The following is an 18,870-nucleotide window of genomic DNA, read 5'->3' on the forward strand; positions in this document are numbered from 1 at the left end:
TTTTACTAAGGCGGGGCGCTTTCCGGCCGCTTCCTCAGGGCAGAGACCCTTGGCCCGGGGGTCGGTGCGGACCCCGGGGGGCCGCACCGACCCCCGGACCAAGGGTCTCTGCCGGTGCCGAGCATCTTCCCGCCAAAACCCTCCTCACCTACAATTTGGGCGCCAAAACCGCCTTCCCTTTCCGCCGCCGTGATGCGCTCGGGTCGAGGGCGGGGGTTGCTACCGGGGCCCCCGGCGGGCTTTCCTTTCGGCGGCGGCCGGTTCGCTCTGGGGAAGGGGAGGTGGGGACGGGGACACCGTCCCCAATCGCCCACCGGCCCCGTGTCCCTCAGCTGTTACACCTGAGGTCGGCGCCAACCGCCGCCGCTCCCCGTGGCCCCGGTTCTACCTTCGGTACCGGAAGACGGGGCGGCCCTCGCCGAAGGATCGCCCCGCTGTTTTAATCGACGGCCGGAGCGCGGTTTCAAACGCTTTACTGATATTTTCCTGTCGAAATGAAACGCGGCGGCTGTCGGGGCTGCGCGGTCCAATCTGCCTCCCGCGGATCCCTGTCGCTGGATTTGATAAGATACTGGAAAATGCTCAAATCCCGCGTGTGATCCGAGGGCAGGAGGACGCGGGGGGCACCCACCCGGAGCGCTCCGCCGCAGGATGTGGTTCTCACGTACATCAACTGTCTCTCAGCTGTGGAGTTGCAACCGATAGCGGCCGCTTCCCCGGGGGATTTAAGGGGGCTGTAGCCAGCCGTCGTGGGAGACAGCTCGACATGGCTAAATCCCCGGGGAACACCGGCCCTTACGCGGGGACCGGCTGCCCGCCCGAAGTAACGGCGCCGGCGGAGGGCGGCCGGGTTTCACCGCTTCCCCTCCCGCGGTGCAGGGCGACGAGCGGGCTGGTCTGTGCCCCGGTAGCCCTTGCTCCAGCCCGTCCCCTCACCCGGGCTCGTCGTGCGCGTCCCGACGGGGCGCGCATCCTCCCCTCCGGGCAACCGCCCGGGCGCTCTGGCCGGCCCGCCGCACAGCAGCCTCCTCCCGCCCCAGCACACAGGTAAAACCTGTCCCCACGCCCAGCGCCGGCCCCGAGCTGCCCAGCGCCGCACCGAGCGCTTTCCTGAGGCACGGCTGGTTTATAAGTGTATTTGGGACGGCCGCCCGGCGCGGAACCTCCGCGCCCCCCCAGCCCGCCGCCCCGCGCATGCGCCGCCGCGGGCCGGCACGGCGGGTCCCGGGGAGGGCCGCGCCCGCCGCCGGGGCAGGCTGGCACGGGCGGGCAGCGGTGCCGGTGGGGCTGCGCTGGAGAGAAGCGGCGTGGCGAGCAGAGGGGGCCGTGTGGCGATCACGCCCAGCCGGCGCTGGAACTTGACACGGAAATAACTCGAGGAGTTAAAATTGCAGTCGGCGGCTGGGGTGCGTGCGGCCACCGGTGGGGCTAGCCCAGAAGCGTTCATACGGACGTGTGGGCTCCTGCAGTTTACAACAGGTATCTTGACTGTAAATAAACTTTCCTTGTATAATTGTTTATTTGTCTTACAGAAACAGAACACTCAAACCGCATCAAGCAAGAACTCTGAAGCTTGTGCACAAAATTATTGACTCCCCCCCTCCCCAAGAACTAAGTTCATCTGAGTCAGTGGGACACAAGTTCTGCAGCACCTCGGCTTTGTAGATAAGAAGTCAGCCAATGTAAAGACGCTATAGAGAAGACTGACCTGAGCCTGAGGAGACCTTCTTGAATGACCTCATCGTCTTCTGAGGAACCTAAAATCAGAGAGCTGGAGTCAGTACTGTGTACATTGTACCAGAGTACCATATTTAATTACCTCTTCTCCAGTTTAACGGCTCATTAGAAGGCCATAAAATACCAGGGCATTGACTCTGTGAAGTGACCTGTAAACTTATTAACTGTTTGAGACTTACCTAAGCTCATCAGAACCACGAGGAGATAACCAAGGCATAAGATAAAAATCAGCCGCTGCTTTTTTTAAATTTTTTTTTTCTTTTCTTTCCCAAGCACTCCTAAAGGCATTGCCCCTTTCATTGGTCTCTTATGAAAGCTACGCAGTTGATGACAACAGAGGGAAAAGACACAGATTTGCAGGATATTGGAAGGTGTTTGTTTCCTTTATCAATATTTAATTGCAGGAGGTAACCTAAGAAGTAGTGAGTTGTCTTTACTATGCTTAAATTGTACAAATTAAGCAATCAGTCATGTCTTGCACATGATTTAAAAAAACAATAAAAATGAGTCTTTGATTCTTTCATGGTCAAAATTGTAACTCTATGCCAGTTTTTGAGTATCAATACAAAAATGCTTTCAATTGTGTCAGTTATAAAATTGCAGAGCATGATATGTAATAATATTAAAGTCTGGGTCTCAATACGAACAAAACCAGTCAGTGCTAAAAATACAGGTGTGACTTGACTGAAACTACATGAAAGGTGTACTTTTGATCTAGTTGAGCAAGGCCTGGCTAATTTTGTATAATGCAAATAAAAATATCATGCAGAAAATAAGTACCGTGGATGGCAGGAAGCATGAAAGAAAAGACCTTGGTTTTGGAGTAAGCTTGTTACTTAGGCTGTCCAGTTCATTTAATAAATAAAAGATGAATAGACAGGAGCATGCACAAACTCACCTGCTACAAGCCTGTCCTCTTGTCACCCTCTACTGTTTTTTGAATAATCTACTTTAACTAAAACCCATCCAAAGCAAACAAGGAATTGCATTATCCTCCTGTTTAGATATAAACCCAATGCTCTTCTCCTTTAGAGAAATCTGACCTTTGTCTTTTTCCAATTTAAGAGCACAGTCTGACAGCTATTCTGCTCTCTTACTAAAATATGGGATATTCCACTAGGAGTGAGGAAAACCAGAAGAATGACCAAAGACAAATGAGAATCAAATTTCTCTAACTTATTTTCCCCTGCAGTCAGTTATCTCGAGTTCTTTCCAACACCAGGAACTGGAAAAGGGGATGGTACAATCTTTCTTTTCAGTGCAACAACACTGGCAAACTGATTCAATTCCTCTTCTTTTGTAGTAACTAAGTTTTCCACTGGAACTGTGTGGACTTGCATTAAACCTAACTCGGCTTTTACACCTTCAAGCACTGAAGCCCAATCTCTTGTGTCTGCTTCTTTGTTCAGCCAACCTGTGGCTGTGTGGCTTTTGTGTCTTTCGGATTTACTTGCATTATTTATGCAACATAATGAAATATGCAAGCATAGAGTAAAGGATCCGTCCTTGGCTTTGGCACGTAGTCTGCTCAGTTTATGAAAGGATTAAAAAATATTTGTGGGAGTGGTGCTGGGACTCAAAGGGGAAAAGTACAGTTCTTAAAAACTGCAGCAGAAAACAGCACAAGCTCAAGTTAATCTTGCTTCCAGTATCACTGTTTCATAACAAATTTGTAAGCATCACATATTTTAGTGTCATATAAACACATCAGATGTTATTAAGGAGAAAAAAGGAGAAGTATTTTTTTATAAAGTAGTTATTATAAATAGCTTCCCAATACGATACACAAAAGTTGGCACAGGGGACGTTAGCATAGAAAAGCCTGGGCATTCCAATTCTAGGACGTATTTTACTGCATCCTACTGAAAGCCATAAGAAATCAGTCCCTGACTTAAATGGCAGCAGGTTTGGGCTCTAAAATGGCTCACGGTGAACTCTCCTATGCCTCCTTATGCTGTACAAAAACAGGGGGGGGAAATGGCATTTTAGTTTTGAAAATATCTTGGCATTTACGTGAACTCCGCAACTGCAAATAACGAAATAAATGCTGTTTAGGAATTATGTACTAGACAGCAAGATCTTTTTAGAGAAAAAGTTACTTGCTTTGAAAGCAATCCTTGTTTTAACTATGCATTCACAGCACGTGGAAGGATACTGTAACAGTAGGCACACAAAAATAATGTAATATAACACCATATAGAATTATTGCAGGATAGGAAATACAATGAAAAGAGCAGGATCAGTTAAAGACACACTGACAGACATCCAACAAAGGTAATCCACCTTTCCTTACAGGTAGCACATTCTGTAATTCAACTTACTTAATGGCTTATATCATTTATTTTTTGACAACTTATCAGTCAGTGGAAAATAACAGTAAGTTTATACCCATTTACAAAGAAAAAAAAATCTCTTTGATAAGCGTTGTTTTGAATTAATTAGCTTAAGCAAGCTTGCTGCCAGAAGATTCAGAAACATAATTTGCTTGGATGAAAGTAAAGCAGACATACATAGTTAACCCATTTAAATAAGTGATATACTTTCCTTCAAAACCAAGTTGAAAATAAAAATTCAGATGTTAAACCTGTTTCTTTCACAGTCGGTAGCAGACAGGGGACTGATTTCTTCCACAGAGTAAAGCCAGCAGTATATTTTTTAAAGAATGCTGGGTATTGTAAGTACGATCAGAGTGCCCCAAACCCACCAATACTTTATTACATAACAAAAAAGTATGATAGTGATGCAAAGGAACAGAAGAAAACATTCCAACGTTAAACGAGCTCTTTTAGTTAACTCATCAGGAGTGAAGACTTAAATGGATGAATGCTGCAAAGTATACACAAAATTTAAAAACTCCCTATACAGAACCTTTTAAAACATCTATATACATACACACACTGTTCAGATATATTAACTTACAAAATGTATTTTGTAGTCAACAAACTTTGTCGTGTATCTTTTGAACCAGTCAGTAAAAATTAACTAACACTTTATTCTTGTTTACAGTTCTTAATTGCTGGTTAGAAGAATACGCACACAGTATTTTGATCTCAAACATCACAAATGAGTATTGTCTTAGACTCATTTCTTAATGTACAATTCTAAATAACAGATTTCCTCAAGAGATGTTTTCATTGTTTTAACTCTCTTTTTCTTTTTGTTTCATTCAGTGAAATAGTTTGAAATAGATAGTAACAGAAATAAACAAACCCCCTAAAATTTCCTGAAAATGTACCCTCAGGTGTCAACGTCCTTGTGTAATTATGGGGGGGGGGGGAGGGGGGGGCTGGTGGGGGGGCGGAACCTGAAAGCCCTCACTTTTTCTTAATCTAGCCATAATTTTCTTTGCTTTTCTTCCATACTTTTCTTCTTAGACCACTACAGTATTTTTCTGGCAAGTGAAGATTGCAACCACACATGCAACCGCATGTGAGATGCTGAGATATTTAAAAAATGCTGATTCAAGAAAATTAATTGAACAACTAGCAAATTAAAATGTAGTCTTTCTTTACTAGTTTCACGCAAGTTTGTCATTGATGTGAAGGAGGGTAATTATAATTTGAAGCAATTAAAATAGCTTGGCAATACTCCAGATACGCTTTTCTGAGATATAAAAAGAGGGTAAGCGTACCTTAGTTTTTAAGAAATGAGAATGAAGCACACATTTTTGAAGATCAAATATCCAGTTATGCACCTCCTAATTACTTGTAAGCATGTCATTTGACTACAGTGAGAATAGAAACAGAGAAAAGTAAAACGTGCTTCCCCCGTTGTTACTAATCTGATTCTTTTGGGCGATAAAAAGCAGTAATAAAACCCACCGTATCAGAATAGCAGCCAGTGAAATAGCCAGCCAGCTATTTAAATAGTATCAAAGTTTCTCTTCAAAATGAACTAGTATTATTATATTAATATTGATGATTATTTTAGCATTAAAAACTATTTAGATTAAAACTTTAATAATATATACTAAAGGAACACGCTGAACAAGATTATTTTTTTGAAGGATTGAAATTAGGTACACACAATTACCATATTTACTGTATTTGATTTAGTATAATCTGCAATTTCATATAGTCTGCACTTGAATGTACATACATTAATCAATTATAATTATTTAATAAAAAGCAATGTAAAATAAGTAAGTTTCAAGCCAGGTTTTGTAAGATTCAAAGATTAATTTTTTTAAATACACAATTAAAAAATAAAACACATCGCCTTCTACTACTACTGTTTTTTTCTACTTCCTTCCTATTTAGAGTATTTTGTTCCCAGTTTACTGTTAGCATGGGCACATTGAAATTGCCACACATTGATCTGCTACACAGCAAATGAAACAACGAGAAAACTGCTTTGTGATCTTATTGCAGTTGTTTTCAGAGGGATTTTTCTTTGTATTTTTAAAGTTAATTAGTATCAGTACTTTGTAGGGAAAAAACCTTTAAAAGCCACAATTCTCAAATGATCATATTTTGATAGATCAACATATTTTTCAGAGCTTGAACACTAATTTATTTTGTAGTTATTTATTTCTATGAGAAACTACACATATTGTAAGATTTTATCTCCCCACTTGAAAACAAAACAATTTGCAAACAAAACAAAACATATTTGCAAACAAAACAATGCCAAATGAAGCTCTGAAGATACACATTAAACACCAAATTAAGAAAAAAGCCATTAGAGCAACAAGGTGCATTAAATATTTGAGGTTTTATTTTTAGTTTAAAGAAAAATGTGGGGGTTTTTTTCCATTCTTGCTGATTACACTAAATTAAATGTGAATTGTTCACATTCAATGTGGAGATGTTACATCTTTAATCCAGAATCGTACATACTTTTTCCTCAATGCAAAACCATTATTAAACCAAGATGAAATCTTTCTAGAAAAAAATGGTGTAACTTACCACTTTCATTTAGGTTACAAAAGTACTCTAACCAATTAAGACTTTAACATCAGCCCCTCAGAAGGGATGACACTACAACAAGTTTTATTCTTAAAAATATATTCTATAGATTTTTGTTTGGTTTTATAACAACTTTAGTATGTTTTTTTCATAACTCCTTTCTGACATGTTTTACATTAATACTTATTTTCATGGACTTTACACATCTTTCACATATCCTTTCCTTTGCACAGAGTTTTTGGTTTATTTGTACATGCCATATGCCTACAAAACACAGAATCTTCTTTCTTGCTTTTGGGTTGGTTTTTTTTAATCACTGAATTATTACTTGAGAGCATTAATAAAGATAGAAAAATTTTTATAATTTGTATTTCATAACATGCTCACCAAATACTGCTATGGATATTGCGGATTAAAACAATCAAACCAAAGGTTATAAAAGTAAAACAACAGATGAGTGTCTGTATTTTAAACAGCAATATTCACTTTCCTAGAAGTATGGATAGTCCGGGATGTACAACATTTTTCTCATTTTAACTGGAGTGGACAGCAGTCCTGTATACCATACCTTCTAACCGAGTCACTGTTTAAAACAACTGAATAAATAAAGTAATGCAATGGTCATTTTTTTATAAACTAGATAGACAGTTCATTCAAACCAGAAAAAAACCACACAAACATGAGTGATACATAACTAAAAATCAAAGATGAAAATCTTTAAGATCAGTGCACACACCATGATTTGAAGTAGGTACAGGAGACACAATGTCTAAAAGAAAAGCAAAAACCTACTATGTGATATAAAAATACTAGTGAATGTACAAATTTTAACAGTATAATTTGTGGGCATTATCCTTTGGTGTTGCAATACTGCACGTGGTCTAAATATATATCAGATGTTACCTGTAGAATATTTATGGAAACATGGTTTACTGCAAATGTGATATTATTAATATAAACATTGAAACCATCTCTTCCAATTGTTAAGAACCCTGAATCTTAATTAATGAAAGAATACTACACTGCATATAATAAAAAGATAATCACATACACATATTAGTTAAACAGTCAGGTTTTAGGTCTGTGTAATTACTGCACAGTGACACAGAGAATGCTGCAGACTGGAAGCAGGATTTTTGGGAAGTGCTTTGCTAGAAATAATAAATATGTGCATGAATGACAAAATGCATGGACCTGCAATTTAACTTTATTGAAATCATAGTGTGTATCATCAGGATAGACCTCTTTTTTTGCTAAGATCACTGAAAAAGCAGAAAACGGCTACACAGTCTTCTCTTAGTTCTCAAGTACAAATACTAAATATAGACGGTAGACTATTAAATGTTAAATTAAGAAATGTATTTAAATGTTTAAATGTAGACAGACATATTCTTGTATCAGTAACAGTAGCACAAACAATTCCATATTACAGACACATTCAAGAAGAGGCAATTGTGTAAAACTATCTCTGTTTCTCTGTTAAAATTGACTAGTTAAATATTACAGTCCTCGCTTTTCTGTATAATTAAGCTTTTGTTCAACCATGAAAAAACTGGAAACTGATTGCTTGAAAATGAGCTGCATGACCTTTGTCCTGGTTTGTCACTTTTGACCTTTAATTTGAAGACACTGCATATCAATTCATTCTATTTTTAGAAGCAGAATGTTAAAAAGTCTGTATATTTTTAAAATTGTTATCCTCCCATATGAAACACATCAGGTTGGTTTTGTCTTTTTTTAGCCTCTACATATCAAACCAGAGTAGCATATTTGCTTTTTATTATGCAACTGCATTTGAAATACCCAGTGTGCAATTACAGAAAATGAACACTCGTCTCTGTAGTGAAAATCCTTTTTTATTTTTTTACTGTACTAGAGATGCTGAAGCATATTAAAGTGAATTTAGAAAAAAAAAATCTTCTAGATTGCACGCCTTTCAAAATTTAACTGTCTTTTCTTAAAGAGAGGAAGAAAGAAAAAAAGCTCATGCCGGTGTTTGTATTGCTGCTAATGGATACTTGTTTTTTCTTGAACCTTCCCTATACTATCAGTGGTTATTTCGTTCTCACTGGTAACACGCTGGTTTGATATTAGCTTTCAGGATGTCCTTTCATAAACTGAACCTGTGGTTAAAAATAGCAAATAGCAAGTTCCTGTCTAGTTGCTGGTTTCAGCGGCACTTCCATTTCATATAGGTAACACTATGCTTCGCAAGTTGTCTACAAAAAAAATCTTTATTGCACTTTCTAAAGAAGAACGTGCTACAGCATTTCTGTCATGGATTTTACTCCTAGCATTCAGCACCAAAGGGATACAGTGTATTGCGTAAAGGCTTTTGGTGACAGCATTTCCCTACCGTGACCCCTTGCGAACGATGCAAAAAACCAAGCGTAGGCGGACAGAAGTGGGGAGGGGACCCCGCAGCCCTGACAGTGACACCGGGCCCTCCCCGGGGCGGCGGGCTCCGGCCGCCACCAACATGGCTGGCGGGCGGCGTTCAGCACCGCGGACAGCGGCGCGGCGGGCGGAGGCGGGGCCGCCGCGCTCGGTAACCGGGAGCTCCGGGCGCCGCACGACCAGCCCCCGGGCTGCCTGGGGACGCGGGACGATGAGGCTCCTCACCCCGGGGGGGAAACGGTTCCTTTGGAAACTATCTCCCGCCCGGCGTGTCGCAGGGTTTAGCCGCCACTCAAACAAAACACCACCACGCAGTTAAGAAAAAGAGGAGGAACACGTATTTTAACCGCTCGGGCTTTAAAATTTGATTTCTGTGATTGAGGATTCGATCCGACACACTCCTTGTCACCTACCACTGCACCCTGGCAATGGCTCAGACAGCAGCTGCTCAGGCCTAGGAGGGAGAGAGTTTGGGGTTTCCTTCTTCATTTATTTATCACCATTTTTCCGCTTCTGAAATTTTTAATACATGCCAGCTTCTACATTCTCCGATTTAAACAAACAAACAAAAAGTGCTGATAAAACTGAGAGGGCAGCACCTGTCTTTTATGGAATGTATTTCAAAAACAGAGGAGAAGACAGCTATTTTTGTCATATGCACACAAGCCGAGCTTTTTACTACAGCTGCATTTTTGTAACCACTACATGGGGCAAACATCAGCCACAATCACTACTTCTGCTGTTACATACATGATTCGTTTCACTACAGCAAAGGGAACTTGGCTTCCTGATGTATTAATAATTAAGGTCATAATTTAATTCAATATTGATCCTTACTACTCTATATCAAGGGAAAAAAAACCCATTATCATTCTTTAAAGAAGTATGGCTTAGTTGCATATCATAAATAGTTTTCCAAACAAGCTTGTCAGTGTTGTCTTCTCTGAAGTTTTAAGGTTTTCTTAGTGTTTTAAAAATAAAATGGCTTGTAGTTTTTTAAAGCAAAGCACACAGGTATCAATCTAAGAGTAAATATGCACTATTGCATTTTAGTACAATATTATATCCAGATACCGCTAAAACTACACACAACTATATTTAAATGAACTATAACCAAATTTAAGTATAATTATTTTCTTGGTATCTGCTGACTTTTTCACCACGGGACATTACTTTGTATTTGCAACTATTAACAGCGTTTCCACGCAAGATGTGAAATTCCACAACAGGCTATCAGAAGGGGAAAAAACCCCAGCTCTATGTATGGCCTATTTAAAAAGACCAGCAAGATCAGTTATGTAAGGAAAAAAGCATGAAGTCTGTAAATAAATTGGCAGAGTGTACTACTATTTCGTCCTACCACTGTAAGAACACCATATATAATTTACTCACAACCACTAACAAGCTAACAACCGATAAGAGAGAAACAAGTAAATGAATCAAATCTCTTTAGGTAATATGTTTATCAGCTTAAAATGGATAATTCCCTCTTGTTGAAGCAAAAAGAGACTGAAAATTAACCTAGAGTTTTCAGATTTATTTAGATATGCCAATTTCATATTTCATAACAGCTTGGGCAAAATATTGGCGCGCATTGCTGCTGTTTGCTTATTTTTAAATTAATTTACTAGTGTTTAGCTGATTCGCTGTACGATTTCCTACAGCCTAATAATCGCAGCAGCCGAATGCAGCTGCCGGCGTTGGGCCACCAGCGCCCACAGAGATGCCACCAGGCGCGGTGTAGGCGCGATGCGGCCCCGCAGCGAGGCCAGATGCCGTCCCACCACCCCGCACGGCGACCACCGACCCGGCCGCCTCTCCCTTCCCCCGGGGCGGGAAACCACACAAGGAGAAAACGAGGCGCTTCGGAGGCACTTCTGCACTTTATTGTCGTCCCGTCGGCACCGGCGACTCCGCCTCAGAGCCGGCCGTGAGGCTACACGTTGCCTGGGAAGCCCGCCCGGCACCGCCCCGGTCCCTCTCCCCGCGGAGGGCGGCCGGCGCAGAGGGCGGGCAGCGGCCGGCTGCGACCCCGCGCCGCCTGCGGCGCGGCAGGGAGACATTCAAAATGGCGGCCCCGCCGCCGCTCCACGTTTAAACCCCCCGCACCGCGCACACGGCGCTGCGCGTGACACCCGCCGGCGGCGGCAGCGGAGCCCGCCTCGGCCCCTCGCCCCCGCCCGCCCCGGCGGTAGTTACCACAGGCCGGACAAACCCCGCACCCTTCGGGGCGGCCCCATCCTCCACTCCCCAGCCGCCTCACGGCGGGGAGTGGCGCCCGGCGGGTCCCATGCCGCTGTCCGTCCACTCTCCTCCCCGGCCTTCCCTTCCGCCCCGCCCGCCTACTCCCCCCCCGCCTCCTCCCCGGTCGCAGCGGCTCGCCGGGCGGTCACCGCCATCCGGCGGTGGCGGGGCGCGGGCCGCCCCCTGGCGTCGGGCTGCCGCAGCGTCCCCGCCGCCGCGGCCCGGCCGTTACCTCGGCCCCGGCCGCCGCGGCGGCGCTGGCGGCTGTCGGCGGGGCGCTGCGCCCCCGCGCCCCGCTCGGTGGCGGGGGAGGCGGGGGCGGGGTGGGAGGTTGCGTCCTTTCACCCTTCCTCTACCACGAGTGCTGCCGTCGTTCGTGTTGGACGTGCGGAGCGGCCCCGCCACCCCTTTTCTCCCCCATCCCAGAGGGGGAGCGGCGGCGGCTGCGGGTCCGTTGGAGGGCAGCGGGCGGGGGCGCGGAGCGGCGGCGAAGGAAAAAAAGGTGCGAACCCGGAAGTAGACCCGTCGCCGCCCGCCGGGAAACACCCGCGCCCGAACGCAACACAATGCGGGGCCGCTTCGCCTCCGCCCGGCGCAACTTTTTCCTCCGGCACCGGAGGAAAAAAAAATCCCACCCGCCTGCCGTCCCATCCCCCCCTCCAGCCGCCGGCCGGCGGCACCCGCCCGCGCCCCCGACAGGTGCGGCGCCGGCGGGAGGGCGAGAGCCGGCGGCGGCCCCGCCGCGAAGGAGAGGGTGAAGGGAGCTCGCTTACCTCCCGCGCGCCATGGTGGCCGGGCTAAGCGGGGCTGCGGCGGCCGCAGTGGGGAGGCGAGCGCAGGGGCGGGGCGGGGGGCACGCGCCCACCGACGGGCACCCCCGGGGGCTGGAACGGAACGGAAGAGGAGGCGGCGGCGGCAGGAGGGAACCGGTGCTCACGCCGGGGAGGCGGCGGCAGCCAGCGAGGAGGGGTGGCGGTGGCGGCGGCGGCGGGCGGACACGGCCCCAACGCCGCTTCACGCCGCAGCCGCCGCGCACCTGCCCGCCGCCCTCCCCGCGGGCGGGCGGGCGCCCAGCGGCTGCGCGCGGGGGCGCTCGAGGGCAGCGCGAGCCGCCGGGCGGGGCGGGGCGGGGCGGGGCGGGGCGGTGCCCCCCCTCCCCACCCCCAGGGGTGCCGCCCGACGCGCCCCGTCAGCGCCGCCCCGCCCCGCCGGTGCCGCCCGCCCTCCTCCGGGCGCCGGGCTCAGCTGCCCGGGCTTTGTGTTGCCGCAGGCCTCGTCCCGTCCCCTCCGACCCCCGCCCCACCTCACAGCCCCTCGGCTGCCCGCTCGCACAAGTCGAGGGCCTCTTCTGCCCGGAGCCAGGCTGGGGGCCCCTGCTCGCCACATCCAACCGGCCTCCTCCGCCGTCGTTTGAAGGCATCTCCGTGCCTCCATCTCCGTGCTTCACGGATCCTGCAGGCCATTCAGCTCCCCTGGTCGCCCCTGGGTCTTCACACCTCGAGGACAGGCCGCCCCGGCTGCAGTGGGTCCACTCCACCTGGGCTGCCGCCCACCCCCCCAAATCTGGCGCTGGTAGGTGGGGCTTCGCTCTTGTGCGGAGGATCTGGCGCAGCTTAACACCAGCTTAACCAGCTGCAGCCATCACCTGCTGGTGGTGGGTCCCATCCCCAAAGCAGGCAGTCTCCTAGCCGTACAGCTGGCTCACCCAGAGCTTGTTGGTTCCCAGTTGTCTTGCACCATGATGCACATGAGACTTTATTAATCCCAAAATTTCATTTTTCTAGCTCCTTCTTACTTATCCACAAAATACCCCAATGGTAGTTTACGTATCGTCATGAACATACTTCACCCAAAGGTTTATAGTATTGTTATGGTTTGAGAAACTCATAACAATTTATTGTTGTTTAGACAATCATTCCATCACCTGATGACTCTTCCACACCCGGGAAGGGGAATTGGGGAAAACAAGGAAAGATAAGGGGTGAAATATAAATAGATTTAATAGGATAAGACTAAATAATTAACAATAATACTAAAGAACCTGTATTGATCCTGATTCCAATATAAAATATACTCAGGATTATACTCATCCAATTCTATCCGTAGGAAACCATGCACTCCCAACAGGGGACAGCAAATGTTGGACACTGCGAGTGCTACGGCTCCAGGAGGAAGGCAAGGGCTCAGGGGTCCGGCACCGGGGCGAGGAGTTCTCTGGGCTGCTGCTATCAACGGAGAGAGAGAATTCCTCAGCAAACTTTATAATTTATACTGAATGTGATGTTCGTGGTATGAAATAATCCTGTTGTCCACCTTGGGTCAAGTGCCCAGGTCTCGCTCCTCCTCATCCCTGCACCTGGCTAGCTCGAAAACACTGAGACCTTGAATCCCACATAGCCTAGCTGGCTATAAAGTAAATATTTTCACAAATTCAGACACTAGAGTCTCCTAAAAGTGCAGTTTTCCCAAGCATTAGAAGATAAATCAGTCCTGTGTCACTCAAACCGGGACATGTATATATTGTTCTAGGAACAGCAGGATTAACAAAGCTGGTTACCTATGGATTAACGTTCCTCATCCTTTTTCTACCCATCCCCTCTACACCGGCTCCAAGAGTGCCCACTTCCCACGAGCGCTGGCAAAATGGAGATGGTTCCCCGCGGTGTGTACGCTGACAGGCTCACTGGGCGCGTGCGCTGAGGATGAGCCGACTGGTAAGTCAAGCCGTAGGTAACTGGTGAAGTCACACCATCTTTCCTCTGGTGGGGACACCGAGTGTCAGTCTTTTATCTGACTGCTGATTTTCACAACACAGTATTTTTGAGTCCTTTATGTTGAATTTGGCTGAAATCGTAAAAGGGGTCCAAAAGTTATTTGGGAGCAAAGAGGTGGATGGTGAATGCAATTGCATTTTCTTAAGAGACCAAGATAAAAAAGTGGCATGTGGAAAGGACAGCTTTTTGAAGCCCGGTTCACATACATACCTATCATCAGGCATTGCTCTGCCTGCCTTGATCACAACTTCCCATTCTTGCGCTTTCCTTTGTGGATTTAATTTTTGAGGCTCCAGTAAGTCTTCCAAGAGTTTATCAGCACTTTTTGAGTGCAATTAAGGGCCCGGTCTTAAAATACTTACTGTGCATAGCTTTTTACCTTCTGTTTCACAAAAAAAAAGCTTTATGCAGAGGTTTGCTATGTGCTCTTAGCCTGTGATTAAAGAAGCTATGGAGCCTCTTGAGCCTTCAAAAATACTGTGTCTTAGCTGAGAAAGGTTTTGCATTGGACAGAGAAATATTTTCAGGGCTCAGGAGAGTCTTGTGCAGGGAGTCACCAAATGACGGCGTTCCACTTAGACTTATCTAGGCACAGCCCTAGAAAGTTACTTCACTCATGTTTCCCAGATGAGATTTAAGGAGCCCCATTTCCCTAGTACTCCTAATATTAGACTATATTACCTAAAATTTAGTGTGCACTCTGTGCGTGTATATATATGTAAAAATAAATCTAGCTCAATATATAGCTATATTACCCTAAACCAGCTCTAGCTATATTTTGCTAATAGTTTGAGAATGCCTGATCTTTTCTGAAAAACAAACAAAAAAAAGCAAACCACGGTCCGAACTTGATTTCTCACTTAATTTTTTATTTGTTTCTAACAGGTGAGGAAGAGTTCCTTCTCAGTCTCTGGTATTTGTGCTGATATATTTTTGCAGAAAAAGAAACCTACCGACCTGCTTTGTTTTTTTACTCTCAGCATACGACAGAATCTAATTTTATATCACGTTTGTATAAAGCAAATTAAATACGGAACATAAGCAGAATTGAACTCTTTCAATAAATGACTGAACTGCAAACAGTTTGAAAGGCTGTGAAAATGCTGCACATTCTTTTCTATTACTTTCCATTTCTCAGCTTTTTTTTTCACTGGGCTTGTTCATAGAGTTTCCCCTGAGAACTTGGTGAAAAATTTGTTTCTTCCTATGCAGATTAAACAGTTCTAGACATTTCATAAGGAATGGGATTTTTTCCTAAGGTGACCTGCTAAAGTGACCTGCCATCCCTGGTGACAAAGAAAAAACACTGACGATATTTTGCAAAAAAACCCCCCAGTGCTTGAAAAAGCACTTTTAATTTTTCATGCTATGTGTTTGACCCAAAGCAAACCAAAACTTTTCGTCTATTTGTGTTGTGCTGCTATCAAAAATAGTTTCTGGAATTGTTCGTGAAAACATGTCATAAAATCGTTACATATAATATTTTTTCTAGTGAGGTCTACTAAAGCTTTTTCACTTCAGTAAAAAAAAAAAAAAGAAAAACATCCAGTAAATAGTGCTGTTTTCCATTCTGTAATGGCATCTCCATCTATCAGAAATATTCAATGAATATTTGAAGAGAAGGAGCTGAGACACTGATGTCAGGGAGGGAATTTCTGAGGTTCCAGGTAACACCTTCCCCGACACATTCCTGGATTTCAGAAACTGGTCCAAAGCCAGAGGTTTTAGACTGAGAGTAGTTGCTCCTATTCCACCCCCATTGCTACTCACACCAGAGGGTACATTTACTCGTTTTATCCTGCAGAGTCTTCTGCTCCCACAGCTTTGTGCTGCCTCAGGTTTCCTGTCCTTCCATATTTATCCTTTTGGTGTTCTGTTTTGATCATGCTATGTTTCCTTTTCTGACGGTATCATCTCCCAGTTGCCAGCTCCTTCATTAGTCTTACTTTATGCCAGCTTAATTGGAGTTTGAGTAGGCACTTGTGGAGATTGTGTATAGGTCTGTCTGAACTGTTATTTGTCTGTATGAACTGTTATTTGTTGCAGGTGGGCGTGTTTGCGTCAGCTATTACTAAAATTGCCTAAAAATTTCCCATTATAAGGCAGTTTTCCAGTTGCGTGTATCTTGGGCAAGCTAGCTCTTTGGTATGCAGTTTTCCACGCCTCTTGTTGTAGGCTGTTTACGTTTTATTCCCAGTCATTTCCAGGAAGGATATTTTAAAAATATATTTGGTCTATGCTAAGGTATTATTTTCTTTAAAATGATCTAGCGGTCCCAACACTTAGAGCAGACACTTCAAATCTGGTGTAATGGCAGGAAAATGCCTTTTGTTGTTCATGTGGATACTCTGTCCGTATCTGGCTGAGCTGTAACCCCTTGCCAAACCGCAGTTTGCACACACCAAGAGACTACTCCCTTAACAGCTAAAATCTACAAAGCCTTGGGTCCAACGAAAACCCAAGTCACTTCCAACACTGAACACCGAGCAGCCTCTGTGTACCGGGTCTTCTACAGCGAATGGGTAGTTCACATACTTACTCCCCCTTCTTGTCTAGGCTACACAATCTCAGGGAAAACTTTCCATGGAGGCTTTTAGCTGCTTTCCCCAAACGGGTTCTTGTTTGGGAACTAACAACAAGGAATTTCTCTCTCTTGTCCTTGTAGTGACCCTACTGCTAACACCCTGGAAGCATGAAGGAAGAAGCTGTCTGAGTCAAATGGACAAAAAGACAAATGCCAGACCAGGAAAAGGAAAAAAAATAGATTAAGAGGAAGAGTCTCCTGAGATCAGGGCTGTTCAAGGGGCAAAAAGCTAAGTCTAGAATCTGGGGAGCAGAGGCAGAGACTCACTGCCCAAGAGAGCATTTCACCTCGTATCAGCGTGTTTATTCGCCAGCATAGCATAATTCACAATATGTTAAGTATGAGTTAATGAAGACCAGGGTTACCGTTGGCTGGAAGAGCTGTCATACATATCTGTGGGAAGGAGCAGCACCTCTCCTACTAGTTGTGAGGGGCAGGGGCTGGGAGTATGCGTGGGGGAGACTGACTACAAAACCATGAGGGAAGCGTGGGAAGTTAGTGGGCGAATAGGATACACAAAAAGAAGGAAGAGAAAAAGGGTCTGGGAATACAGTGTAGAAGGAAAAAAAAAATTATTTAGATGCTTGTCTGCAAAATGAGGATTACAAGAGCATTGAAATAGATTTGATAAGGAACTATGGTAGATGAAGGCAGGACAGAAGCATGGAAAAAACTTGAGAGGGAAAACAGTATACATGGCTGGTGTGTGTGGGTCCTGTGTCCATCTCCCCTTCAGGTTGTGTGGCTGCCTGGACTTAGGGCCACCTTAGAGACAGTAGAGCTGGTAGCCTTGAAAGAAAATGCTAGGAGAAACCTCAGTGAGGGCCTGCTGCTCCCTCGCCCAGGAGCTGGTTTCAAGCTGAGGCTCTCACCCTTGTTCCCAGCTTAAGCTCCATTGCAGCTGCGCTGCAGCCATGGCCATGCCTCTAGATCTGGACCCTGATGGGTGACAGGCTTGACCTCAGACCTGCCTCATCCCCGTGGGCTTGTCTGGCCATCTGGACTCTTGACTGGCCTTGGTTGCCACCAACAGAGCTGCTCTGTGCTCTCGTCAATGAGACCCCTGCCCCACTGCCATCACTGGTGTCTCCCAGCTTCCCTTCCCAATCGGAGCAGCCTCCCCTCACTGCCCCCAGCACTGTGGACTTGCCGTGGACCTTTTCCTACAGCTTCATATTCCACCAGAGGTCTCAGGACCAGTAACGTAGTTAGATTGCAGTAAGATTGATCCTTCAGCTTTGGAAGATGTATACCAGATCCAACTTAATAGTCTCATGCCTGTTGATAAATCATATGACTACCATACACTCAATTTAACCCCCTTTTCATTTATTTTCTAAAAACACACCAAGTGTACTGTAAAACTCAATCAAAGGAAAATTACTGCAGTTGCAAAGCTAAGTGTTCCCTGCATGCTGGCAGCAAAATTGATATAAAATGTGCTATAGAAGGACCCTGGTGAGGGTCTTGTTTTCTGTTTTCTTTCCCCCAGAACTGCTCAAGCCCCATGAAGGTCCAAACTGTGCTCTGTTTCTTAGCTGGCAATGTCTGTGGGTCGTTACAGAACTTTCTCTTTTCTCCTTTTAGCCATTAGTCTCCTTCTTTGCCCTTTGGGATTGTTCTAATTTTTTAATGACCCAACGAAACTGTTAGTAACAGAGAAGTTTCCCATTTTTATTCTGTCTTCCTCCTATTTTATTTGCTTTTGCCAGTGGGGCCAAAGAAAGGAAGTGATTTTTTTTTAAGCTAGTTTGGAAAAGCTGTGCCAAAAAAGCTGTTTTGCTTTTGGCCTTGTGAAAATCATGCAGCATTTTATGAAGCTTTAAATTTTAATACAAGATTTTCAAGAACATTCCATTTGCAAACCCAGACAGATATCTAAGCATGATGAACATTCAATATAGTAATCAGAGAAAAGTATTTTATCACAGATGCCTTTTTAGGCATTTATTTAGTTGCAGCCAAGTCAACTGCATTTCAGTCAAGCCTTTATTACAGGCACCCTAGCCAAGAGCACTCTTCCAAGCCTCAACGGTTGACTTCTCCACGCCTTTTCTAAACCAATATTTACCACCATTACAAGACTACATTTAATTTCAAACCAGTAGCTATTTTGCCTTCTTCAAGATCATTTCTGTCCTTGTTCAGTGGCTTAGATACACTAATTTGAAAGTTGAGGTTATGCTTGTTTTTTAAGCTGGTGCAGAAACTGTGTTGAAACTTGCCA

At 45.1% G+C, this 18,870-nt stretch overlaps 1 protein-coding gene across 3 annotated transcripts in view; it reads right to left on the reverse strand.

The window, feature by feature from the left end:
- Nucleotides 1-12,333, reverse strand: part of LIN28B (lin-28 homolog B) — a 97,465-nt gene extending 85,132 nt beyond the window's left edge. The window contains exons 1-2 of one of the 3 annotated variants that reach the window (XM_074578334.1): nt 12,059-12,333; nt 1,709-1,757 (exon numbers count right to left, since the gene is read on the reverse strand). In XM_074578334.1, coding sequence (XP_074434435.1) covers nt 1,709-1,742 — 34 coding nt within the window. In that variant the 5' untranslated portion in view covers nt 1,743-1,757; nt 12,059-12,333. Of the gene's footprint in view, nt 1-1,708; nt 2,193-12,058 lie in introns of those variants that run through there. The other 2 variants (XM_074578333.1, XM_074578331.1) reach the window with 2 other exon arrangements.
- Nucleotides 12,334-18,870: the final 6,537 nt, after the last annotated feature.

The sequence above is a fragment of the Larus michahellis genome, chromosome 3, assembly GCF_964199755.1.
Source record: "Larus michahellis chromosome 3, bLarMic1.1, whole genome shotgun sequence".
Taxonomy (NCBI): domain Eukaryota; kingdom Metazoa; phylum Chordata; class Aves; order Charadriiformes; family Laridae; genus Larus; species Larus michahellis.